The sequence below is a fragment of the Pararge aegeria genome, chromosome 19 (assembly GCF_905163445.1).
Source record: "Pararge aegeria chromosome 19, ilParAegt1.1, whole genome shotgun sequence".
NCBI lineage: Eukaryota > Metazoa > Arthropoda > Insecta > Lepidoptera > Nymphalidae > Pararge > Pararge aegeria.
Genome location: NC_053198.1, coordinates 14,953,407 through 14,974,079, shown reverse-complemented (window position 1 = coordinate 14,974,079; position 20,673 = coordinate 14,953,407). Strand labels below are relative to the sequence as shown.

At 35.1% G+C, this 20,673-nt stretch overlaps 1 protein-coding gene across 2 annotated transcripts in view; it reads right to left on the bottom strand.

The window, feature by feature from the left end:
• The window catches only part of LOC120632277 (homeobox protein homothorax), a 461,602-nt gene that overhangs the window by 380,230 nt on the left and 60,699 nt on the right, over positions 1 to 20,673 (bottom strand). For both annotated transcript variants that reach the window (XM_039902101.1, XM_039902102.1), the window contains exon 4: positions 7,268 to 7,318. In XM_039902101.1, coding sequence (XP_039758035.1) covers positions 7,268 to 7,318 — 51 coding nt within the window. The remainder of the gene's footprint in view (positions 1 to 7,267; positions 7,319 to 20,673) is intronic.

The window sequence follows — 20,673 nt, the reverse complement described above, 5'->3', positions numbered from 1 at the left end:
TTGTTAAGTTTTTCTGTAATGTTTAAAATTGGGAAAAAATTATAGGTAGCGTTTTTGTTATTTATTTTATTTATACACTTTATTTGTAAACTACAAATAGTAAAAAAAAAAAACAATGCACACAACAAAAATAAACTTAAAAAGTAGGATACAAAGGGCGGCCTTATCGCTTAGTAGCGATCTCTTCCAGGCAACCTTAGGATTAGGAAAACCAAGGGAAACCGATTGGTGGGGTGTATTATTATTATATACATACTTACGAACAATTACACACTAATACTTATCAAGATTACACACATAAAATATTAATAATAATAAATATAAAAAAATAATAAACTAATATATACTAAAACATACTTAAATATGAGTAAGAGTTAATCACTGTCGTCTTTATTGTTCAAGATAATGGGCTTTAACAGCATTTTTGAATATGTCTAGTGACCTTGACTGTCGTATGCTTATTGGGAGTGCATTCCACAGTTCAGTAGCTTGAACAATGAATGAATGCTTATAAAACTTAGTTTTATGAAACGGCATGCTCAAAGTCAGCGTACGACAAGAACGTATATCTGACTGCACTCCAAGAAAATTAAATTTCTCCTTTAGGTAAGAGGGAGTTTTAGGGTTAAATAACAAAAAGTAGCAGTTCAATTGAAACAAATGTTATTCGAGAATATTTAACGTTCTTTTAAAAAAAAGGAGAAGGCTGTCATTTTTAAATAGTACCAGGATTCCATAAAATTAGCAGTGGCAAAGAATATATAGGTGGTATGAACTTCAAGGTGGTAAGAAATTTATAGATAGGCTCTCTACGTAATCGATTAATAAATTTCTACTCAGGACACCTGCAGTGAGGACCACACGTAAATTTAATTAATATTTATACAACTGCATCTACTCTACCAATTAATAAAATTTAAAAGTACCAGGGCACCATAACATGTGCAGTAGGCAGTATCAATTAGAACCACCCCCGTTCGTTTGCACAGGCGCTTGACAGGCGCAGATAAAAATATGTTGACACTGTGCCATAGACAACATAAGTTGTAAACTCCTTAATGCTCCTTTTGCCTTGGTAATAAAGGTTAGCGGTTTATGGTAGGAGAGAGATGTTTGCGGTGTTCGAGGGATCTTCTATAAACATTATAAAGTCGCTCGATCTGTTTGCGGTACAAGCCACTTAAACATGCTACCGTCTAGATGTCAATGTACCTACAAAGAGCTTTTAGTGAAAAGGGCGGGTAAGACTTTTTCTATGGTATAGGGTTAATTCGAATTTTAATTTTAAGGGTCTTCAAAGAATACTTCTATCTTATACTTGATAAAAATTTTAATGGTTTTACACCATTGTACACATGGTTAATGTCCGTATCGTCTGAGCAGCTATTACTTTTATTAATCTGTGCTATAAATGCTCATATTTTCTGTCACTCACGCGACGTCCTTCCTTCTACAAATTCATTCCTTATCTTTTTGACTCTTATCGCACCAGACTTCTATCTTAACATTCGTTGATGATCGAAAGTACTCTTCTGTCATCCATCCCGATTACAGCCAAATATTCTGAACGACAAAATTACCGGTTTAAGAACTGTCCTTTAAATTTTCATTTTAGAGGTAGCTATTTTGAACTGTAGAAACATATTTCCGGTGTTTCTATCGCGGTTACTTATAATTTCCTCAATAAAATGTCGTGACAAGTTTGAGGAGAAAAAAATAGAAAAAAAACATCTCCCGTGTGGGCTTGGGATCATAAAACTAACAACAGTTTGTTTTAAATATCTAATAGTCCAAAAACTAACAGAAACCATTTATTGAACCATTTGGGGCAGAGCGGATTGGTTACGGAGATACGGTTACCATGAATTATGTATTGCAAAACAAGACAATGCTGATAAGCATGATCTGGATAACAGGACAAGGTTTAAAAAATACAGACCCGATTAATAAGATCTAGGATTGTGACCTCAGTGATTAAATGTAAAAATAATATTCTACTGAAAACTATAAAATGAGAACATGAGGGAAAGAAACTAAGAAAACGGCTATCATTTAAATAAAAATACAATTAAGAATGTAGTTATATAATAAAGCATTGTTAACTTTAGATCGAAAGCATTTTTAGTAAAGTAAGTATTAAAATTGCAAACAAACAGACGTATTAAGTTAAAATATTACGGTTGCCATTTCATAAGTTTGGAGCTCTTAAACTTTATTATTTAAAATAGGAGTAGGAGGAAACACCATTTAGATTTTATATAATAGCTGACCCTGTCGCATGGTCACCATACCACCGTAAGCAAGTGTTTGCGCACGTCACATCTGTGTTTGATCAGTCACTCGAAGGCGCTTCACACTTGACGCCACGCTCGCATCAGCAAACATGCAAGGAACACAACTTCTTATACGTCATTCCCTAAACCACGGAGAGAAGGCATGTCTATAAAGTGGACTCGCTTAATTTACACTCTCTTTCTTCAAAATCTATTTCTCGAAATTTAATTTAAAAATTTGGATTTAAAAATTTGGGTCAGCATATATAACTATACTGCCATAAAAGTGAAAAGAAAAAGCGCTTATATACAACCCTGGGGAACGCCTACAACTGAACCGGTAAACCCCTTTTCATTGGGTTTTTCATCTTCTCCTCCTTTCTCCGCCATTTTAGAAGGTCCACCACGCTCTTCGATACTCTATTATCCAAATTATCTTGAAACGGAAGAGGATGACGCTGTTGATGCTGAATAAAACCCGGGCTGATAATATTTGTATCGAAATTCGAAATCAGACTCAATTTATCAGACCAGAGTTCATCAAAAACATGAGCAAAGTAGCAAAGAACCTGCTAGCTTTTAAAATAAACAGCCGCAACAGGAAGACCGCGAACATGAGCAATTATCTCTTGAATATACTCGTACAAGATGGCGCCTTTCATACCGAAAGAAATTACATCGCAGTTGAAAGGAGCCATTGAAAACTAAAATAACGTCAATTCAATAGCCGTAAACAAGAAACCACTTCCTAAAATAACTCCAGGGCGAATACCACTTTGAATGGAATAACTAAATAACTGGCAGGCATAAATTGGAGCGGTTTTCAACTACTCTTTGTAACGGCTTATTTAATGGTAAATTGTGTGAAATATAAATCAAACATGGTAAGTAGTGCTGAAACCGTTTTTAATTTCAATTTATGTGAGGCTATTTCGTTTTTTAAACCAGTTTACAGCAGTTTCAGTGGTGTCTATCTATCTCACAAAGACCGTTCAGTTTAGGTTGTAGTGGAGCAGTTTACTGATAGGCGTATATATCTTAATTAATGTAGCATAGACTAATATTAACGTATCCAGCCGTCATGCGATTTAAGAAGGTATACTACTTATAGGAAGGTTCGAAAGCACGAGCTTTTTATCTCTCATCTATACTAAGAGTAGTATACAATTTGAAATTCAGTCAGTTAGTTAGTAAGGCCTAAGCCGATAGGACTTGAGATTTAAAAAGCTAAGAGAAGCTAGAAAAGCAAAAGGTTCTCTACTTTGTTTTGAATCCGATCATTCATAGTTCAAAAAGTAAAAAAAAACTGTTTAATTGTGAAAGTAATGTACCATGATGATCAATTTTAAACTACTTTCATTCCCATGTTATTTATCTAAGTAGATAGAACACATGTGGGTGCTTAGCGCACAGTGGCACCACATGCCTCTTGCGGACAAAAACATTAAAATAAAATTCACCCATTTCTTGTAGACGTGTTTGCTTAGCGCCCGGATGTGCCTGGGTTTATTTGCCCCTCTTATCTTAAGGTTCATTATAGTCTAAGAGCTGTCAGCAATATTGACTAAATTGTCGTCCGTTGTCCGTTCTAAACGAATCAAAATAATGAATGAAAAAAGAAATCTCTATATTTAATGAGAAGAGAATTGACTGAACAATTAACTTTTAAATCAACTACTTGTTGCTAGTACTCTGTACTCTTTACTGCCATTTGTTACTTCACATTTAACAGTTATTTAAAGCATAAATGTTATAATTTGATCATCATGTAAAGAAAACACAGAAACACATGATATCTCCGAATGTATCCATAATCAATTAAATATATGCCAAATGCAGTTCTTGATAAGCGCATAAGCAAATTAGTCTATTGGTATGGATTTCACGCCTCGGTACCATAACCAGCGACGTAACACTATGTGCTAGCATAAAGGGCTTGAAAAGTCGCTTATCAATAAATAAAAATAATTTAAGTTTTAGTTTTAAATGAATTCCTATTCTTTATCGTCTTATAAGTTGTGTCAACATGAATCTACTAGTGGACAGGGCGGTCCACGTGCTTGGATTGCTTAGGGCATAAAATTGCTTAGGAAATAATCAACTACTAGACTGACTGGACGTTTCAAAAGTGCTTATAAACTAGGCCAACTTGAAATAAATGAGTTGTGAATTTTGAAATTTTAGAATCTTAACTGCACTGGCCAATTGCATTCAATGGTTATAAGTGCTTTTCATTCAATTTGAATAATGTAAAGAAAGTTTGAATTTGGCTGCCACTAGCTCTTAGACTATGAGGCATCAATGCTTATCAGGACAGCAGGTAAAGTTGACGCGATAGTTTATGGCATCACGCGCTACTGTTTTTTCCCCGCTCCTCAGCTCAAACCTTAATTTATATAATCACTAGAGCTCTACGTTACAGCGTGAATATAAAGAACTCTTATGTCTGTCAGTTTTAATTAATCTATCACCGCGCTATCGGTAAGACAATTATTTATGTTCAATTACGACTGTCATTAAAAAAAACACTAAATGTGTTTTCGTCTAGACATATATCCTTTTTTAGCGCTTTTTTGTTTAACAACACAAGTTTTACTGTTTATCTGTGTCCGTGTATTACAGCCATTTCATACAGAAAATAACTCCACTTTTTCTTACTTGTCTTATCATCATCATCATCATCATATTAACCCAATACTTGCCTTTCACAATGACATGACACGGGTCTCCTTTCACAATGAGAGCCGTAGTCCACCACGCTGGCCCATTTTGGGTAGCGGAATGGTGTCAATCTTTTCATCACTTTTTAGTTTTTAAACAAGTGTGATAAAATAAAAAAAAACTCAATAGCATGAGATTATCTTAACGTAGGTGTGTTTTTTTATTTATTTTAACAATGTAAAAATAAACTTAACACTTATAGTAACAAAAAGATTGTTTACATTATAAGACATGTAACAAAGACAGACAAGACATTAGTTATCGAAACGTTTTAACGTCATTATCAAAAGCTTATTAATATCTCGTTTCTGGGCACAGGCCTAACCTATAGTAAGAAAGAGGGTTACAAACCCACCACGCTTTTCCATGCAGGTAAGCACTATATGTATCCATACATGAATGTTAAAAATAAAATAGATATATTTTAAAGCGCACTAGACATTGCCACGCATAACTGATATTTTAGATTTCAGTCCACTTTCTAAGAAACAGAACTATTAAGACTGAACTGCCATAGAATTTCGAAAATATTATCCATAAAGTAGGCTTCCCCATGACAATTTAAAGTGATAAAACAAAAAAACGAGGTTTGTGGTTTTACTGCTATTAACTATTCTGTGGTTTGACATTGACGAAATTGCTTAGTTTTTTTTTTCAATTTCACTTTGACGCCATAAAAAAACCAGTGGTAAAGCAATTTGATTAAACTAATTTACCAAACAGAGTCAACACCGATCGCGGAGTCGGCCGGTCGATTCGTAATGCTTCACATTTTATTTGTTAAAAATCGGTTAAGTATCCGTGTCGAACGGCTGCGGTGGGTGGCCGCCATCTTCTTTTTATTTCGCTTTTTGTCCACGCTAACATCGCTAGCCGTAGGGGACGCACTGTGCTTTCACAGTGTAGCTATCGCACAGTTGGGAGCTTGGCTTCTAATCACGAGCTCCGAGCCTCGAGACTGCTAGGATCTTTGTATGTACGTTTACTGAATTCGTGATAAATATCATGGTTTGACATAAAATAATATTCAGATGTCTTATATTGAAAAATTAATACTAACAAACTTTTGAGTATTTTGTTTTGTGGCACTTGAGAAATTGTATTTTTATTATTATAATAAATCATGCACAACATGAGTCACTCAGTGACAAACTAGTGCATCAAACTCACGCACATTAGCATACTTTACCCCTTTTAATTTACCATTACCATTGTTTTTACTATTAATTTGGAAAACTGTAGGTTCTTTGTTTTTAGGGCAATGATTACTGCACTCACACTGTACACTTTTGCGGGACCATCGTTTTCACGTTTAAGATTTTTTATTGTCTTTTAATCTTTGCTCCAAACAGAAACCTCAGGAAGCGAATTTATATTATTAGTCTGTTAATTTGTATTCCAAAGGAATTGCACAGATAGGCAGTTTTCTACATTCGTGTTATAGTTGTAAAGTTGCTCTACATGAAGCTACATCCGCATACCATCTGTAAGATAGCTAAACAGCGACGCGATTCAGCGTTTTATGAGTGACAATATATCTATAGAATACTATGTTTTTTAATCTCATTCCTTTATTTGGTTATTCCGAGAAGAGTTCTCGTTTACCTGTGGTTAATTTCAGACAGCTCTTTAGCTAATCAAATCGTAAATTTTCCGGTCGCGGCAGACGTGAACTATAAAATGTTCACTATTTTATGGCGTATTAAACTTGGTCCCATTTATTTATCTTCGGGGTGCACGAATATTTATTAAATCGACTTCAAAAATCAACCTATTTAACTTTTAATCATGGCATTGTTCGAGAATCTGATATTTTTTTGTGGTAGGTTTCATCGTTTTGTTTACAGTAAGAATGTCAAATAACTACGACTAGTCCATCAAAAAATAGGCTGAAGGTATATTGATGTGAAGCAGGCTTAATATTAACCAATGTTTCTAAGGACACGCTTTTAAAGTTATTTCAAGTAGTATAAATTTATTCGCGTGTATAACAAATAGTCTTCGTCATAAAGATTCCTATAGTTATGATGATATCCTTTTGACGCTTCGTTTCTTTAGTCAAATGACGGCATAACAGAGCGTCATGCCGTTTTCCGTGACGGCATACTACATACATTTTACTGCCAAAGCGCTTTAGTTATTAAACATCAAAAATAACCAACTAATTTTAGTCAAAGTCGTTTAAAGTGTTCAGTATTTAAAGGCTTATTAAACTAGAAATCATATTTTTATTTTACGGATTGACGAATAATAAAAATACATGAAATACTTACTAATGAGTCGACCTCAGGGTCTGCTATGTAATAAGGTTTTTCTTGGCGTATCTGTGGACAAAGGAAATAAGAATTAATACAAAGAAATACAACAAAAATATACAAAAATAACCGGCCTGTTTCAGGATAGAAATATAGAGCTTAAACCTACAAAGTGCTTATATTAGGCCTACTTGAAATAAATGAATTTTGAATTTTGAATTTTGAATTTTTGAATACATTCTGCTTCAATGCGAAATGGCGAGGCAACGACATATTTATAAAGAGTAACTATGCTATGGGGACGAAGTTAAACGAGAAGGATCAAACCCACACTGCGGAAGTTTTGAGATTATTCATCATAATTCTCGGTCGCTACCAAAAATGGCGGATTACATATTTTTTCAAAACTCTATAAAAGCAAAGGGCTTGACTAGTAGAATACTGTACACTATGACAAATTTTAAAAATCCAACTACGCAGCCACCACAATGACGAATTAATTTTTTTATTTTGTTACAGGGGTTTTTAATTTTTCTATAGTTATTGTTTACCCATAGTAGGTATAATCAATTCCGTTTTTACAAACATTTGTTTCCATGTCATAAGTAATGAAAATCTTATTTAGCTTAAACAAACTTCGGTAATGATTAATATTAGTAAGTAATAATGACCCGTCGAAGGGTTAACGTGCTCTCTGACGCACGCAGCCACGAACGTTAGCATTTAAAAAAGCATACGATACGGTCATAGATTCAATAATAAACGATCAGTGTCGGCAATCATAAAGGTCATCTATACTGCCGCCATTCAATGCTAACTCAATTTTTCCGTTGCATGAATATAGGTATTCTTTTAACCGACTTATGTACAGCCTTAATATTAATTGAAATGTTATGTAACTAACTACCTTATAATAAGCGAACGTTGTCCGTTAAAAAAATATTTAATGGAGTCTTTACGAAAGCAGTTCATAAATTTTTTTATTTTTTTTTCGTACAGAAACTTAGTAAATTATTTGTATTATAGATTATACTTTATCTTGGCAACAAAATTTGAAACATATAAAATTTCTTTTAGAAAGGATACCAGGGTATTATAAATACGAAGATTTTCGTTTCATAAGCAATACACAAAATTACAATAAAATGACAAATGAAAGCAAATCTGTACAAAGTTATATCATCAAAAGTTTGATAGGTATGTGTAATTTCAAAAGTACTCATATTAAAGCTTTGTTAAATGTATCTACAGCAGATTGTGTTTTTTTTTTTATTAGTAGACTAGCTGTTGCCCGCGACTTCGTCTGCGTTTGATTTTGTTGTAGTTCTAAAAAAATGTAAATGTAAAAGTATTCAGTATCGCTAAGCCTTAAATGAGGGGTTTGCTGGTGTCCGCTGAGGAGTTCTGTCCTTTATCTCCAACCACATTCACCAGATCTACACATAGTTTGGGCAAAATTAAACAATTATTGAAATCGGTAATAATTTGTCGGAGTTATGGTGTAAAATCATGGCATGGAAGAAACACGTCTTACCTAAGGAACCGCCCAGTATCAATCAATCGGAAGCGTAAGTATTTAGCCTCATGAGCCTGCAATTTTACCGGCAACTACGACTTTAAAACCGGAACACAGCATTGCTGCTGAGCGGCAGAAATAAGCATGGTGGTACTATTTCCCTGGACGAGCTCTGTCGTACAAAAGCTGTACTACTGTTGAAATATAAATCACGCAATTCAGTCAAATCATCATATCATCATATCGACCCAATGAGAAGGGGTTAACCACGCTGGCCCAGTGCGTATTGGTGGACTCCACATACTTTTGAGAATATTATGCAAATCTCTCAGGTTTCTTAACAATGTTTCCTGTCACCGCCGAAGCAAGTGATATTTCAAATCACTTTGAATGCACATAACTTAGAAAAGTTAGAGTTGCGTTCTGGGATTCGAACTCGGCCCTCCGAAAGTGAAGTCGAGCTCCTACCCACTGCACTATCAGCACTTTAAGTCAGTCAAATAACCTAACAGAAATCGGTGTACATGCAAAAAAATGCAAATTAGAAACCTTTGCCTTTTTTGGAGATTGGTTTGATATTATTGGAATTTTGTATCCATAATACACTGTAAGTCATAACGTAGTAACATAAAAAACTTGGACAACATTGTAAACAATGTATGTAACAGATAATTCTTTGTCAGTTTTTGTGTATCTCTCATACATTTTGCTGCTAATAAAAATGGAAAGCCATCGAATAATCCGACCGAGGTGCATAGATGCGTGATAGTATCGCGTTTCCGGTCAAACAGAAAAAAATGGTTCTCATGTTGTCAAAGAATAAGAAAAGAAGTCTTTTTTCAATATAACTTTTTTTTTTAATTTAGATTACATTTGAGTAATGGTCTCCTGCGCATGTTTTTGTACTCTATGTTTATTAAGAAGGTATTATATATTTTTTATACGAACAAAAAATAATAGTAAAAATTATTAACATACTTAATTCGTTCGTTTTACAAAGTTTATTAAGCTTGTTTTCGAACTTATGCATTTAAAATATTTTTAATCATGTTTTACTCCGGTGTTTGCAAAGTCTAGACTATTTAGGCCAAATTTGACAATTAGGTACACTTAACGCCGTTGTATCGTTTTTATTAATCGAACACTGGGACTAAAGGGTCTCTCTCCTTGATAATTGATAGTAACTTTTCTGACAGTTCCTAACACCTGGTAACCTGGCGATGAAAATACATACACCCTGATCTAGCTTTTGTGCACTTCACACATGCGCAAAAGCTCTGCCTGCCCTAAAATTTTTGTAAAACTTAAAAATGCGAAGGATTTTTCCATTTTATGGCATCTTCTTTCTTTATGTATACCCTGGTAAAAAAACCCTGTGCACGCCACTGCCCTGACCTCATGGGTAACTTATGGTTGGAAAAGTTACCTTTTGAAAATGTCACTTGGTAGTAAAATTACAAGTTCAAAAAGTCACTCGTTGTAAAAATAGCTTGTTGAAAAATCGTGTTTGTGGAAAAGTTACCTGCTTAATTGTTTAAAAAAGGAACTTGTTAGAAAATAGACTGGTTGAAAAAGCTCTTATATAAACCAAGTCCATTTTTACGTTGATTTGCGTGTGATTTGTGTGGTGGTAATCACCACACTAAGTTACGGTGTGATAACATCTTCTGCGTTCATTTACTCTATGGCTGCGCGTGCGCAACGAAGCGAGCATTTTATGAGCCTCACTCCAAGACCCGGCCTCGCCTTCCATTCCGAACCGTCTTGGTATTTGCATTTGGTCAAACACCGTTTTATTTTATAACCCACTTAACATAGCTTCCCGTTTGGTTAAAGGATAGTTAACCTGGATGGGCACTTCAATAATGGACGCTGATATTAGGCAAGATGTTCCGTAAAATTTGCAACACCTGTACCTGTAGACAACGTTTAAATGAAAGCCGAAATGTTTTTACTGAAAGAAATCAAATACAGCCAGACATCACATGCAAAATTAAAATCGATTTACACTTTATTGGGTCCCTGTCACGTAGCGTAGGTACTATGCGTACTCAGAGATTTTATAAGTAAGCACTTAGTGAATTAATTTATGTTTTTTTATATTTTGAATAGGTCGAAAATGGAATAAAAATGAAAAATAAAAAAAATACAATTAATTACTTTCCTACTAGCTGTTCCTACTAGCCCGCCTGCGGCTTTGTAGACTTTTGGACATTTTCCCGGGATAAAAAGCAGCATATGTGTTAATCCAAGGTATAATCTATCTCCATTCCAAAATTCAGTCAAATTGGTTTAGTACTTTTTTCGTGAAAGAGTAACAAACATTTATCCATCCATCCACACAAACTTTAGCATTTATATTAGTAGGATAATTGTACGTTATGGTTGTTACTTAAACATAATTTCGTTTATTTGTGCGCTGATTGCATTTATTTATGCATATGGTGACTGTGGGTCATTAAGTTTGATGGAAGATACGAATTCAACTAGCATTTGTTTATTTACGATTGGCGCAGTAGGCAGCGACCCTGCTTTCTGAGTCCAAGGCTGAGGGTACGATTCCCACAACTGGAAAATGTTTGTGTGATGAACATGACTATTTCTCAGTGTCTGGGTGTTTATATGTATATTATAAGTATTTATGTATATTATTCAGAAAAATATTCATCAGTCATCTTAATACCCATAACACAAGCTACGGTTACTTTGGGGCTAGATGGCAATGGGTGTATCGTCGTAGTATACTTTTACTATTATTTATTATTTAGGTACCATCATTGTTAACCCATTACTGGCCCAATATAGGGAATAGGTCTCCTCTCAGAGTGAGAAGGGTTTAGGCCGTAGTCCACCACGCTGGCCAAGTGTAGATTGGCAGCCTTTACGCATATTTTGAGAACGTTGTGAGAGACTCTCAGACATGCAGGTTCCCTGACAATATATTCCATCAGTATTCAAGCAAGTGATATTTTAAATGCTTAAATTAACAACTCAAATATCTACGAAAACGCTATCAGCTTTAACTAAATACAGTTATACTCGTATAAGTAGGTACGTATATATTTATTTCCACATAAGTAGAGACGCGTATATAGAACGGCAAATATCTTATTAGCATTTAATTGCCTAAAAGTGGGGGTTCACGGACCGCTGGACCCAGAAATGAGGGACTTCCTCGCCGCAGGGCGGAGGAGGGGACTTGCCTCGAGAGCCTTTGCATTGGTTAGCGAGATGAGACCGAGTTAAATGAATACTTATAAAGAACAACTGTGAAAATATAAATGAGTAATAATCATGTCTAATCCATCCTACTTATATAATAAATGCGAATGGATGGATGGAGGGATGGATGGATAGTTACACATTCAAGCAATAATAGCTTAACGACTTTAAACTGCATCCGCCAAAAGCATTGGCCATCGTAATTATAACTATCAAATGATGTGTAATTTTTTTTTCCACTACAAGTTACACGCATTTTTTTTTAAATATTGAGTACACTTTCGAATACAAATGTTCACGTCTATAAATTATGTATACATATATATTTATTATCTATTTTGCATGTATATACCTACCTATATATTTATTTTTTATTCCCTAAATTTTTTTGGCTAGACCCTCACTCGTTTTTCTCGCACGTGAATATAGTCAGCCCTTGGTTGCAATCTCACCTTCAGTCTAAGATGGTAACGGGCTAACTTGTTAGAGGCATGGCATTTATATAACACCCGTACCCCTCGGTTCTACGCGACATCCTACTGGAACGCTTAATCACTAAGCGGCACGTCTTTGTCTGTAGGGTTGTAACTAGCCACTACCGAAGACAAAGTTGTTAAAGCCTTCACACATTTGAGCAACGCTGTATTATATTATCTATATGCCCTGAATTCTATGACAAAAAAGACTAGCAATGGGACATGAATAGAATAATGTGTAATTTTACATATTTTAAAAACTAAATTTAGCATGAGGACGAAAATTTTGGTTTAAATATACTCTGCTTTATGTTTGTTGTTATCTCTTTAATTTAGCTCTTTAATTAGCACTTGTTATAGCTCTTTGATTAAGTTTTTGACAGGACGTGTGCAAAATGTTTCAAAATAAAACGAAATTGAATAACTTATATTATAATATTTAAACAACTAGTCTTATCAAAATTATTCATAATTACCAAACTAACCTAACACAATTACTTAATATCAGTGCTAACTGCTAACAATCGCAGAAATGCCAAAAAAATTACTTTGGGATTCTATTGTTTAATTAACTCATTGTCTCTATTTATAATTGTTGCGATTATTCCGTTGATACGACACGTAGCCGTACATATGTAGTCTAAGAGCTAGTGGCAATGATTTTCACACGATTCATCATTCATTATTTAACGATTTCATTCTCTTCATCCTTTGTCAAGAAGATAATTCAATCATAGAAATACACAGCGGTAGTGCAATTATTAACCAGAATAAAAAACATCCTTTTTTATAACATTAGCCCGTACCTCAAGTTAAATAGAAACCTGTAAATTAATCTCACGATATAAGGTACTTTAAAACGAAATTTCCTCAAAATCCGTCGAGGAATTTTTCTATCAATAGGTTTAACCGAAATACTACAGTATTATTCCATAGTGACTGTGCATTTTTCGGAACCAAAAGTAATGTTACTCTTCATATTTTCATAAACTAACTATATGCCAAAAAACACATCCATTTTGTTAATCCATTACTGGATAAAAAAAATTCCCACCTTACACACATCTCTCGGTCATATATAAATTTTTCATTTATGTGCCATCTATGGGCCTCTATATAACTTGAATAATAGTATTTTTGATTTTGACTTAGAAGTCAAAAAATGGAATTTCTTATATACAATATTGGTAAGTAAAAAGGCAACAACGAACATGTATTCATATTGATGTCAGCTTGCCGGCAGCTCTCCACCTATAATACTAATGTAAGATGTTGCTTTAAAGCAAATTGTCGTGAGCCATAAAAATAAACGCCATAGACTATCAAGCTATAGACACAGAACAATTCTTACAAGCCATTGAGAATAACTTTTGACTCGTCCCAAATAATCTTTGTCCCTAAACAATTGTCATTTTCTCCTTACCTGAGCCCTTTATTCTTTTGTACATTTTAAGGCGAAATACTCTATTGTTTGTGTAATTGAATAAATGCCTTCTTAGCTCTTAAGGGGCGAATAAGGATACATCTTGTCGTAATTTTTTTGGCCGCAGATAACATTTATTTTGAAATTATCCGATACGATATCGTGTCGTACGCAAATCCGATAGCGACACTACATCTTTGGTACATCACATATTTTGTTAAGTAAAAGTGATCGTAGCGTAATGTGCTATGTAGGTTTTCTTACGAAAAATAATAGATAAAAAAAAAATTAAATGTGTTGGTTACTGACATTTGATCGAACCTTTAAATATATTTGTTAATTCTATTATTACTTTTGTATGTGATGTTAAGGCTATATCTGATTACTTTTAGTAAAAACTATGCCAACTGTTTACTCAAAACCTATTGGCGTTTCGGTTTCACAGATAAGTCTCGGTGACATGAAACAATGTACCTCTAGAACCTCTGAAGTAATATTTCGGTTTTAATTTACACGTTATGTATGTTTTAAAATTACCTAACATCGAGGGGATCAGCTAAACGTAAGTTGTCAACGACTAAAAAAAAAATTGAGACAGACAACTTTTGTGACCCAAACGCCTTGACTACCTGACCGGCTTAAATATACGGAGCCTATCATTAAATTCATGAGGTAATCGTAGCTTCCAAAAGCTTGGACATACTCCGAGGCAATTTATGATAAACTCTATTAAATACACATTACAGTGCATATTCAATTGAAAAGTTAGTGCCCACTTATTATTTTATGTAGATTATCGACTTCGAAAATCGCTACCAAACGTGGTACCCTGTAATTTGTGATAAAAAATCTATTTATAAGATAAAATGAAGTATCGGGGGCTACCTAAGATGCCTGCGGATCGATCTTCATAACTTTTTAATAAATCAAAAGTCTCAAACCATTTTGACGCTTGTCACAGTAATAATATGATTTGGATTTGCGCGCGCGCCGTTTACTATAGTTAATTATTCTTTAATGCGTAAAGCTTGAATTTTGTAATTTAGTTAAGTCGCCTCCTATTTAATAACTTTTTATGGTCCGAGCAGGTGATTTTTTTGTCCTTTTTTGGTTTTCAAGTTTTTTTTCCTGACCTGAAGTACTATTATGGGGCCACTCGGCTTCTGAGGTAGTTCGATATAAAAATTATAGTGTATTAATATTTTTAGCTCTCCGTTATAAATTGTTATTGATAAGATGCGCGTGCGCTGTCTCGGGCCATTTAATGGCTAAGTTATAATGGTACAAAAACGTGGTTCAGTCGTTCAAGTTTTGATCCAAACTAGCATTAGATTGCAGATGCTGAGCCGCAGTTTGATATGATTACAACATTAAAACTAAATGTTCTTTCTCTTTTCGAATCAAAACAGAAATAATAATGGTTTTACCGCCGATTTAATCTTGGGTTAAAGACCCAATTGGAATAATTTGAAAAACACATTTCAATATCTATAAATCCATGGAATAAAAACACACAGAACCCACATTCAGCCATTATTGGATGAAGTACATTGTGTCTAAAAACAGTGAAAACACCGCGCACGTCTCACTTCACACCCGCGGAATGTTGATAGCTCACAAACTTTTTCTCATTTTCACGTTTTAAACATGGTAGATAAAGTAATTACTGTCAACTGCTAAATAGAATTAAGTGACTAACCTGTTTGAGAAACATTAGTAAAGTAGAGTTCTTTTAGATGCTCCAATATTGTTCACGGTTTCTGTACGTTCTCAATTCTGTGTATAAATCCTAAGAGTGCAATCGTCACACTTTCGAATTTATAACTTCCGTAAGTACGGATTACTTGATATTTTTTTAATTATTTTAAAAGCGGCGAAAATCAAAATTATATTATTAAAATACAGACAATCTAACCTCATAATTAAAAATACAAATTACAATTAATAACTAAAAAGTCACGTTTAATAACTCAAATGTACACCAAGGTGCTCCATTTATTTTAAGGCTCAAAATGACCGTAGGGCGAGAATCTTTGCAGCCTCCGCGATTTCCCGTAGGTATAATCACGTGAGACCGCAATGTGCAAATACATAGATATATATCCCGCCATCTTTACTGCCCGTCGTAAAGGGACGTAATCAACAAACGTCTTTATGAGGTAACACTTGTAAACGTCAGATATCACTCATTCCGTGCCGGGGTTGCACAAAAAATGGCGTCGTAAATATTTCCTTAACAAAACTGTTCCTACTGAACATTGTAGCCATAAACCTGCTCTATAAAAATGAGGTTCGGTCGTTTAAGTTTTGTTCTAAACTGGGGATGGTTTACAGGTCCTTTTGGTACTCTCAATGGTGCTGATACCTACATATTCTAGGTATAACCGACAGTCTTTGTGCAGAGCATGCATGGAGGTAGATGAAACATAATACTCTGAAGTAAATGAAAAGCAGAACAATGCGCAGCTTAGCTTAACTCCTCATCATCAGTACCTGACCGGCCTTCTAATCTAAGAGTGACCTGGAGTGACCCAGCGGGGAGCCGTACCAGGGGCTCAACAGAGAAAGGTCCATAAAAGAAGGAGGTATACCTACCTACTTTTAAAATACTAGGAGTGCATAAAACAATGGAGTAGGGAGTATTAGTATTTCAAGCATCCTATTATTTTACGCATAGAGACGGAACGAAACTGAATGAAACGGAACGGGATGGAACGGTACCTTTGTTTGGTTTACCCTCATGTCGACAGCGCCATAAATATGCAAATGACAGAATAGCATTCATAAATACGTATTCATAAATTTTTTAACCGCCACCCGGTTATGTAGAAAAATAGAAAAGTTTGGAACATTATACAAAGTCTCAACTCGAGACAGAAATATTTTGGGACACACCAAAAGTGTACTTTACTAGCTGTTCCCCGTGGCTTAGTTCGCATTTTTCATGACCGAGATTTCGGTAAGAAACTTGTAAGATCTTATTCTTATATATCTTAAAAAAAGGAGTTCTCAGACTAAACACCTGATCCTTAAGGCTCCCATTAAGTAACTTTCAAAGGTTTATTCAAAGGAGGAGGTTTTCTGAAGGGTAGTTAAATAAAAAAAACTGGGGCCGGCGAAGGAATGAATCGGGGAAGAAACTATAAATGCATGGCTCTACCATAATTATGTCGGCAAAATTAAGCACAGGAAGGTACCATGAATCTACCGAGGTCATAAGGAAGAAGCCTACTTTCAACTCATAAATATCTTAGTGTCACAATCAGAAATTTCCAGTGCACTAATTCGTTGGGATATAGCTCAAATGCCAATGTTTTGTATTATAACTCAAAGTGGTTACAATTTTGTTTTGATATCTATCTAAGTGAACAAATTCGTTGCCTTATAAAGCTCAATACCATAAGGTAGGTATACCTTTTTTATTAGGTATCTATTTCGCATTTAAAAATAAATTGCACCTAACTTTGAGTAAACACAGAACGTTTCACATAAGTTGTTCATTAGGTGTTCTATTTCAACGTACTCGATTCTTATATCCAACACATGGCAAAGTTATGGGGACCGACGTGAGCCTTAAATTTCTAAATGACGCTTCAGTTTCAACTGCTGAGCGTCATCCCCATTAGAGCAGGACGACGAATCAAAGCGGAAAAGAGACAGAGGAAATGAAAGGAGAGTTTTTCGTGCGTTTTTTGCTCCGGAATCCTTGCGTTCGAAAATTTTATTTTTAATACAAGAAAAGTATTCAAAAGATACGAAGGCAGGTAGAAGACCGTCGGGTGTTTGCTTAGTTTTTTTTTTCTTATTCCTTTTTTTTCTTTGGTGTGCAAGAATCCAAGTTGATTTATGGCCGTGGTCTGTGACGATTTGTGACCTGTAATTTCTGATGTGATTTTTGTCACTAACGGCCTCGGGACGGCTTGATTTATTAATTTATGAGACTCTGGGCGTGATCCGGTTTTGACAGTTGTTTTCGTAACGTGTAATTTTGTAATTTCGGTTCAACGAACGTATTATTTTCGTGCCCACAATGATGTGTCAAACTTTTTGGCGGATTGTCTTTATCCTAAGCGCTGTGTAATTTTGTCAATTATTTGTATCTTTTTTTTTATTTTGCTTCTGCCACATCCAAGTTACGTGTTGATGCGTTCTGCGGGTTGAATGAAATGACATCTGTTTAAATGTCGTTTTACCAAAATATACGTCCTACCCACGAATTGTAATCTATACCTAAACATAAAAAATGAAATGCAGTTCGTTAGTCTCACAGAATTAAGTACGAACAGAAACCGTGTACACTACTTTTATTGAAGCACCAAAAACCACTCCACTTTAGTAGTGTTTCTCGAACAGGCAGATAGGTCACTTCATACCATTTAGCAGTTGACAGTAATTATTTTACCTCTAATGTTTGTGAACGTTTGTGATCTGCCGGCACCACGCTGCATCGGCATTTACTACATATTGTGATAATAATCTTTAAAGCTCACCAACCTACATTGCTAAAGCGTTTTTTTTAAATGTTTATAGACGAGTGCTTGACTGCAATCACCTGATGGTAAGCGACGATGCAGCCTATGGTGGAGCGCGCTTGCCTAGAAAATGCCTATTCACCCTTGATTTTAAGGTACTCGTATTGTAGGTACTGGGGAAAATGAAAGTTGGAAGGGCATTCCAGATCCTAGCGGTGCGGATCAGAAACGAAGATGCGAAGCGCTTCGTACGCGTCCGCTGTTTATCGACCACGTAGGGATGCAGATCCAGAAGTTAGCTGCGAGTGCAGCTTCGCGCAGGTAGTCAACTGTATCGTCCCGATGATTGGCTGATAACGAACCATATATTCTGCGCATTCAAACGCACGAAGTTCGAGTCACAAAGTTTGATTCGGAATATACTTAATTTAATATCCCAGTCCCATGCAAGGTGGGGCCCAGCGGTGGGCATGGCATAATTTAAACAAACTGCTGTATACATGGATATTGTGATGATAGAGTCTGAACACGGTTTATTCTCTGCAGCTATAGTTAATCACGCCGTTAATACGGTAATTACTCGACGGTCTTATATGCCGTCATGTTAACTCTGCCTTATTGTGTGTGCGTTACATACCATTTTATTGACGAAACTCTTTTTTTTTATAAATAACTCCATTTTTTTTAATGGTTTTAACTTATTATTAGAATATTAACTTAAACGTATCACGATTATTCTTTAAAGCTTTTTTTTATTGGTAACATTAATGAGATCATTAAATTTATGCTTTGATAGTATTTTGATAGCTAAACAGTGCAAATCACGCGTTCTCGCACGGCAACACTTCAATCGCGTTAGTTGGCCATTTAACCGGCCCCTTGGGGGTAATTTTGGCCCAGAAGGTCAGTTTTTCGGCCATTAACGCTCAGAGGGTTGGCGGGAATTAAGCGGGGTCGTAAAGGTGGTGCATAATGACTCACTCCGGGCCACTGAGGTAGAATACACTGCAAGTTATGGCGATCATTACACGACCACTAAATATTGTTTTGGTTTGACGATTTAGATAGTGGCGCTATGTTATGACAACCTCGTTTGTCTGGTGGTTAGTATGTTCAACTCACGAGGTAATGGGTTCGATTCCCGGGTCATGCCAAAAATTTGTAAATTGCCTCGAGACGTTGAGTTACTAGTCCTCGTGATTATCACGGTGTTAATGTGTCATTATAATTATTGTTAGACCCCAACAACTCGTTTTGTAGCAGAGTAGTGGATTTGTGCTCTATACTATGAGAGACATGATCTGTGTTCAGAAGTGGGAAATTCATAGGCTAGGCTATCTTGATGATGATAATGTTATGACCGATAATTCAAGCTTTCTATGTTATTCTTTTGTTTTGATTTAAAAATCTGTGTTTGTTTATTTCAAAGAAAAACACTTAACTACATGATATTTCAAAACAGAAGATTCGCTATCAGAAATAGTTTGTGCGTTCCTAAGCGCTGCAAATAAAGAGCTATAAAAACTCTACTATCTGGTCTTTAATTCTATATTTTTTTTACATTCATATAGATTTTTTAGGCATACGTATCTGGTCCCATACATTTATTATTTATTTAACTGTACAAAGTTATGAATAACAATTTCCTATACTAAAGACACCCATTGTCATGCTGCAGGGGATCGGAGGGTTTTTATAAAACACCCATGAATCTAAACGATGGATTATTTTTGTAGAATCCAAGATGGCGGCCTCTCGGATTAATGCGTTGCGAAAAGGCAGATGTTTGTTTGTAAATATGTTTTTTTATTATTAATCCACTTTTGAAATATGGATCAAGACTTTTTGCTAAATGGGATACAACGTGCGGATTCTCTATATTTAAACTATTCAAAACTTCTTCGAACATTAAGCGTAGGTATATTGGTTTGTAATCAATTTACCATCGGTTAAAACGGTCATGAAAGGTTTTTTCATGGTCATGTTAAGTCTAGTCATGTCAAGTCGATTTTAACTGAAGAAGTTAAAGTGAATAAGGCATTTAGAAACGCATTAAGAAAATCTACTGCATTTCTAAATGAAACAAACAAATTAAAAACCTGTACAGTGGCGATACTCCACTCAGACTATTAAGGAAAAGTCAAATTTAAATATTATTGATTTAACCAAAGGAATATGGCAAATATGGCAGCGAGATTTTGGCGAAAATATCCGAGCTACGAAGAACTAGAATGAAAGGAACATAACGCCTTTTCCGTACGTGACGGTTTTAACTAGTTAATTTGTACCGCAATTCGCTTTATAAATTTCGTTCC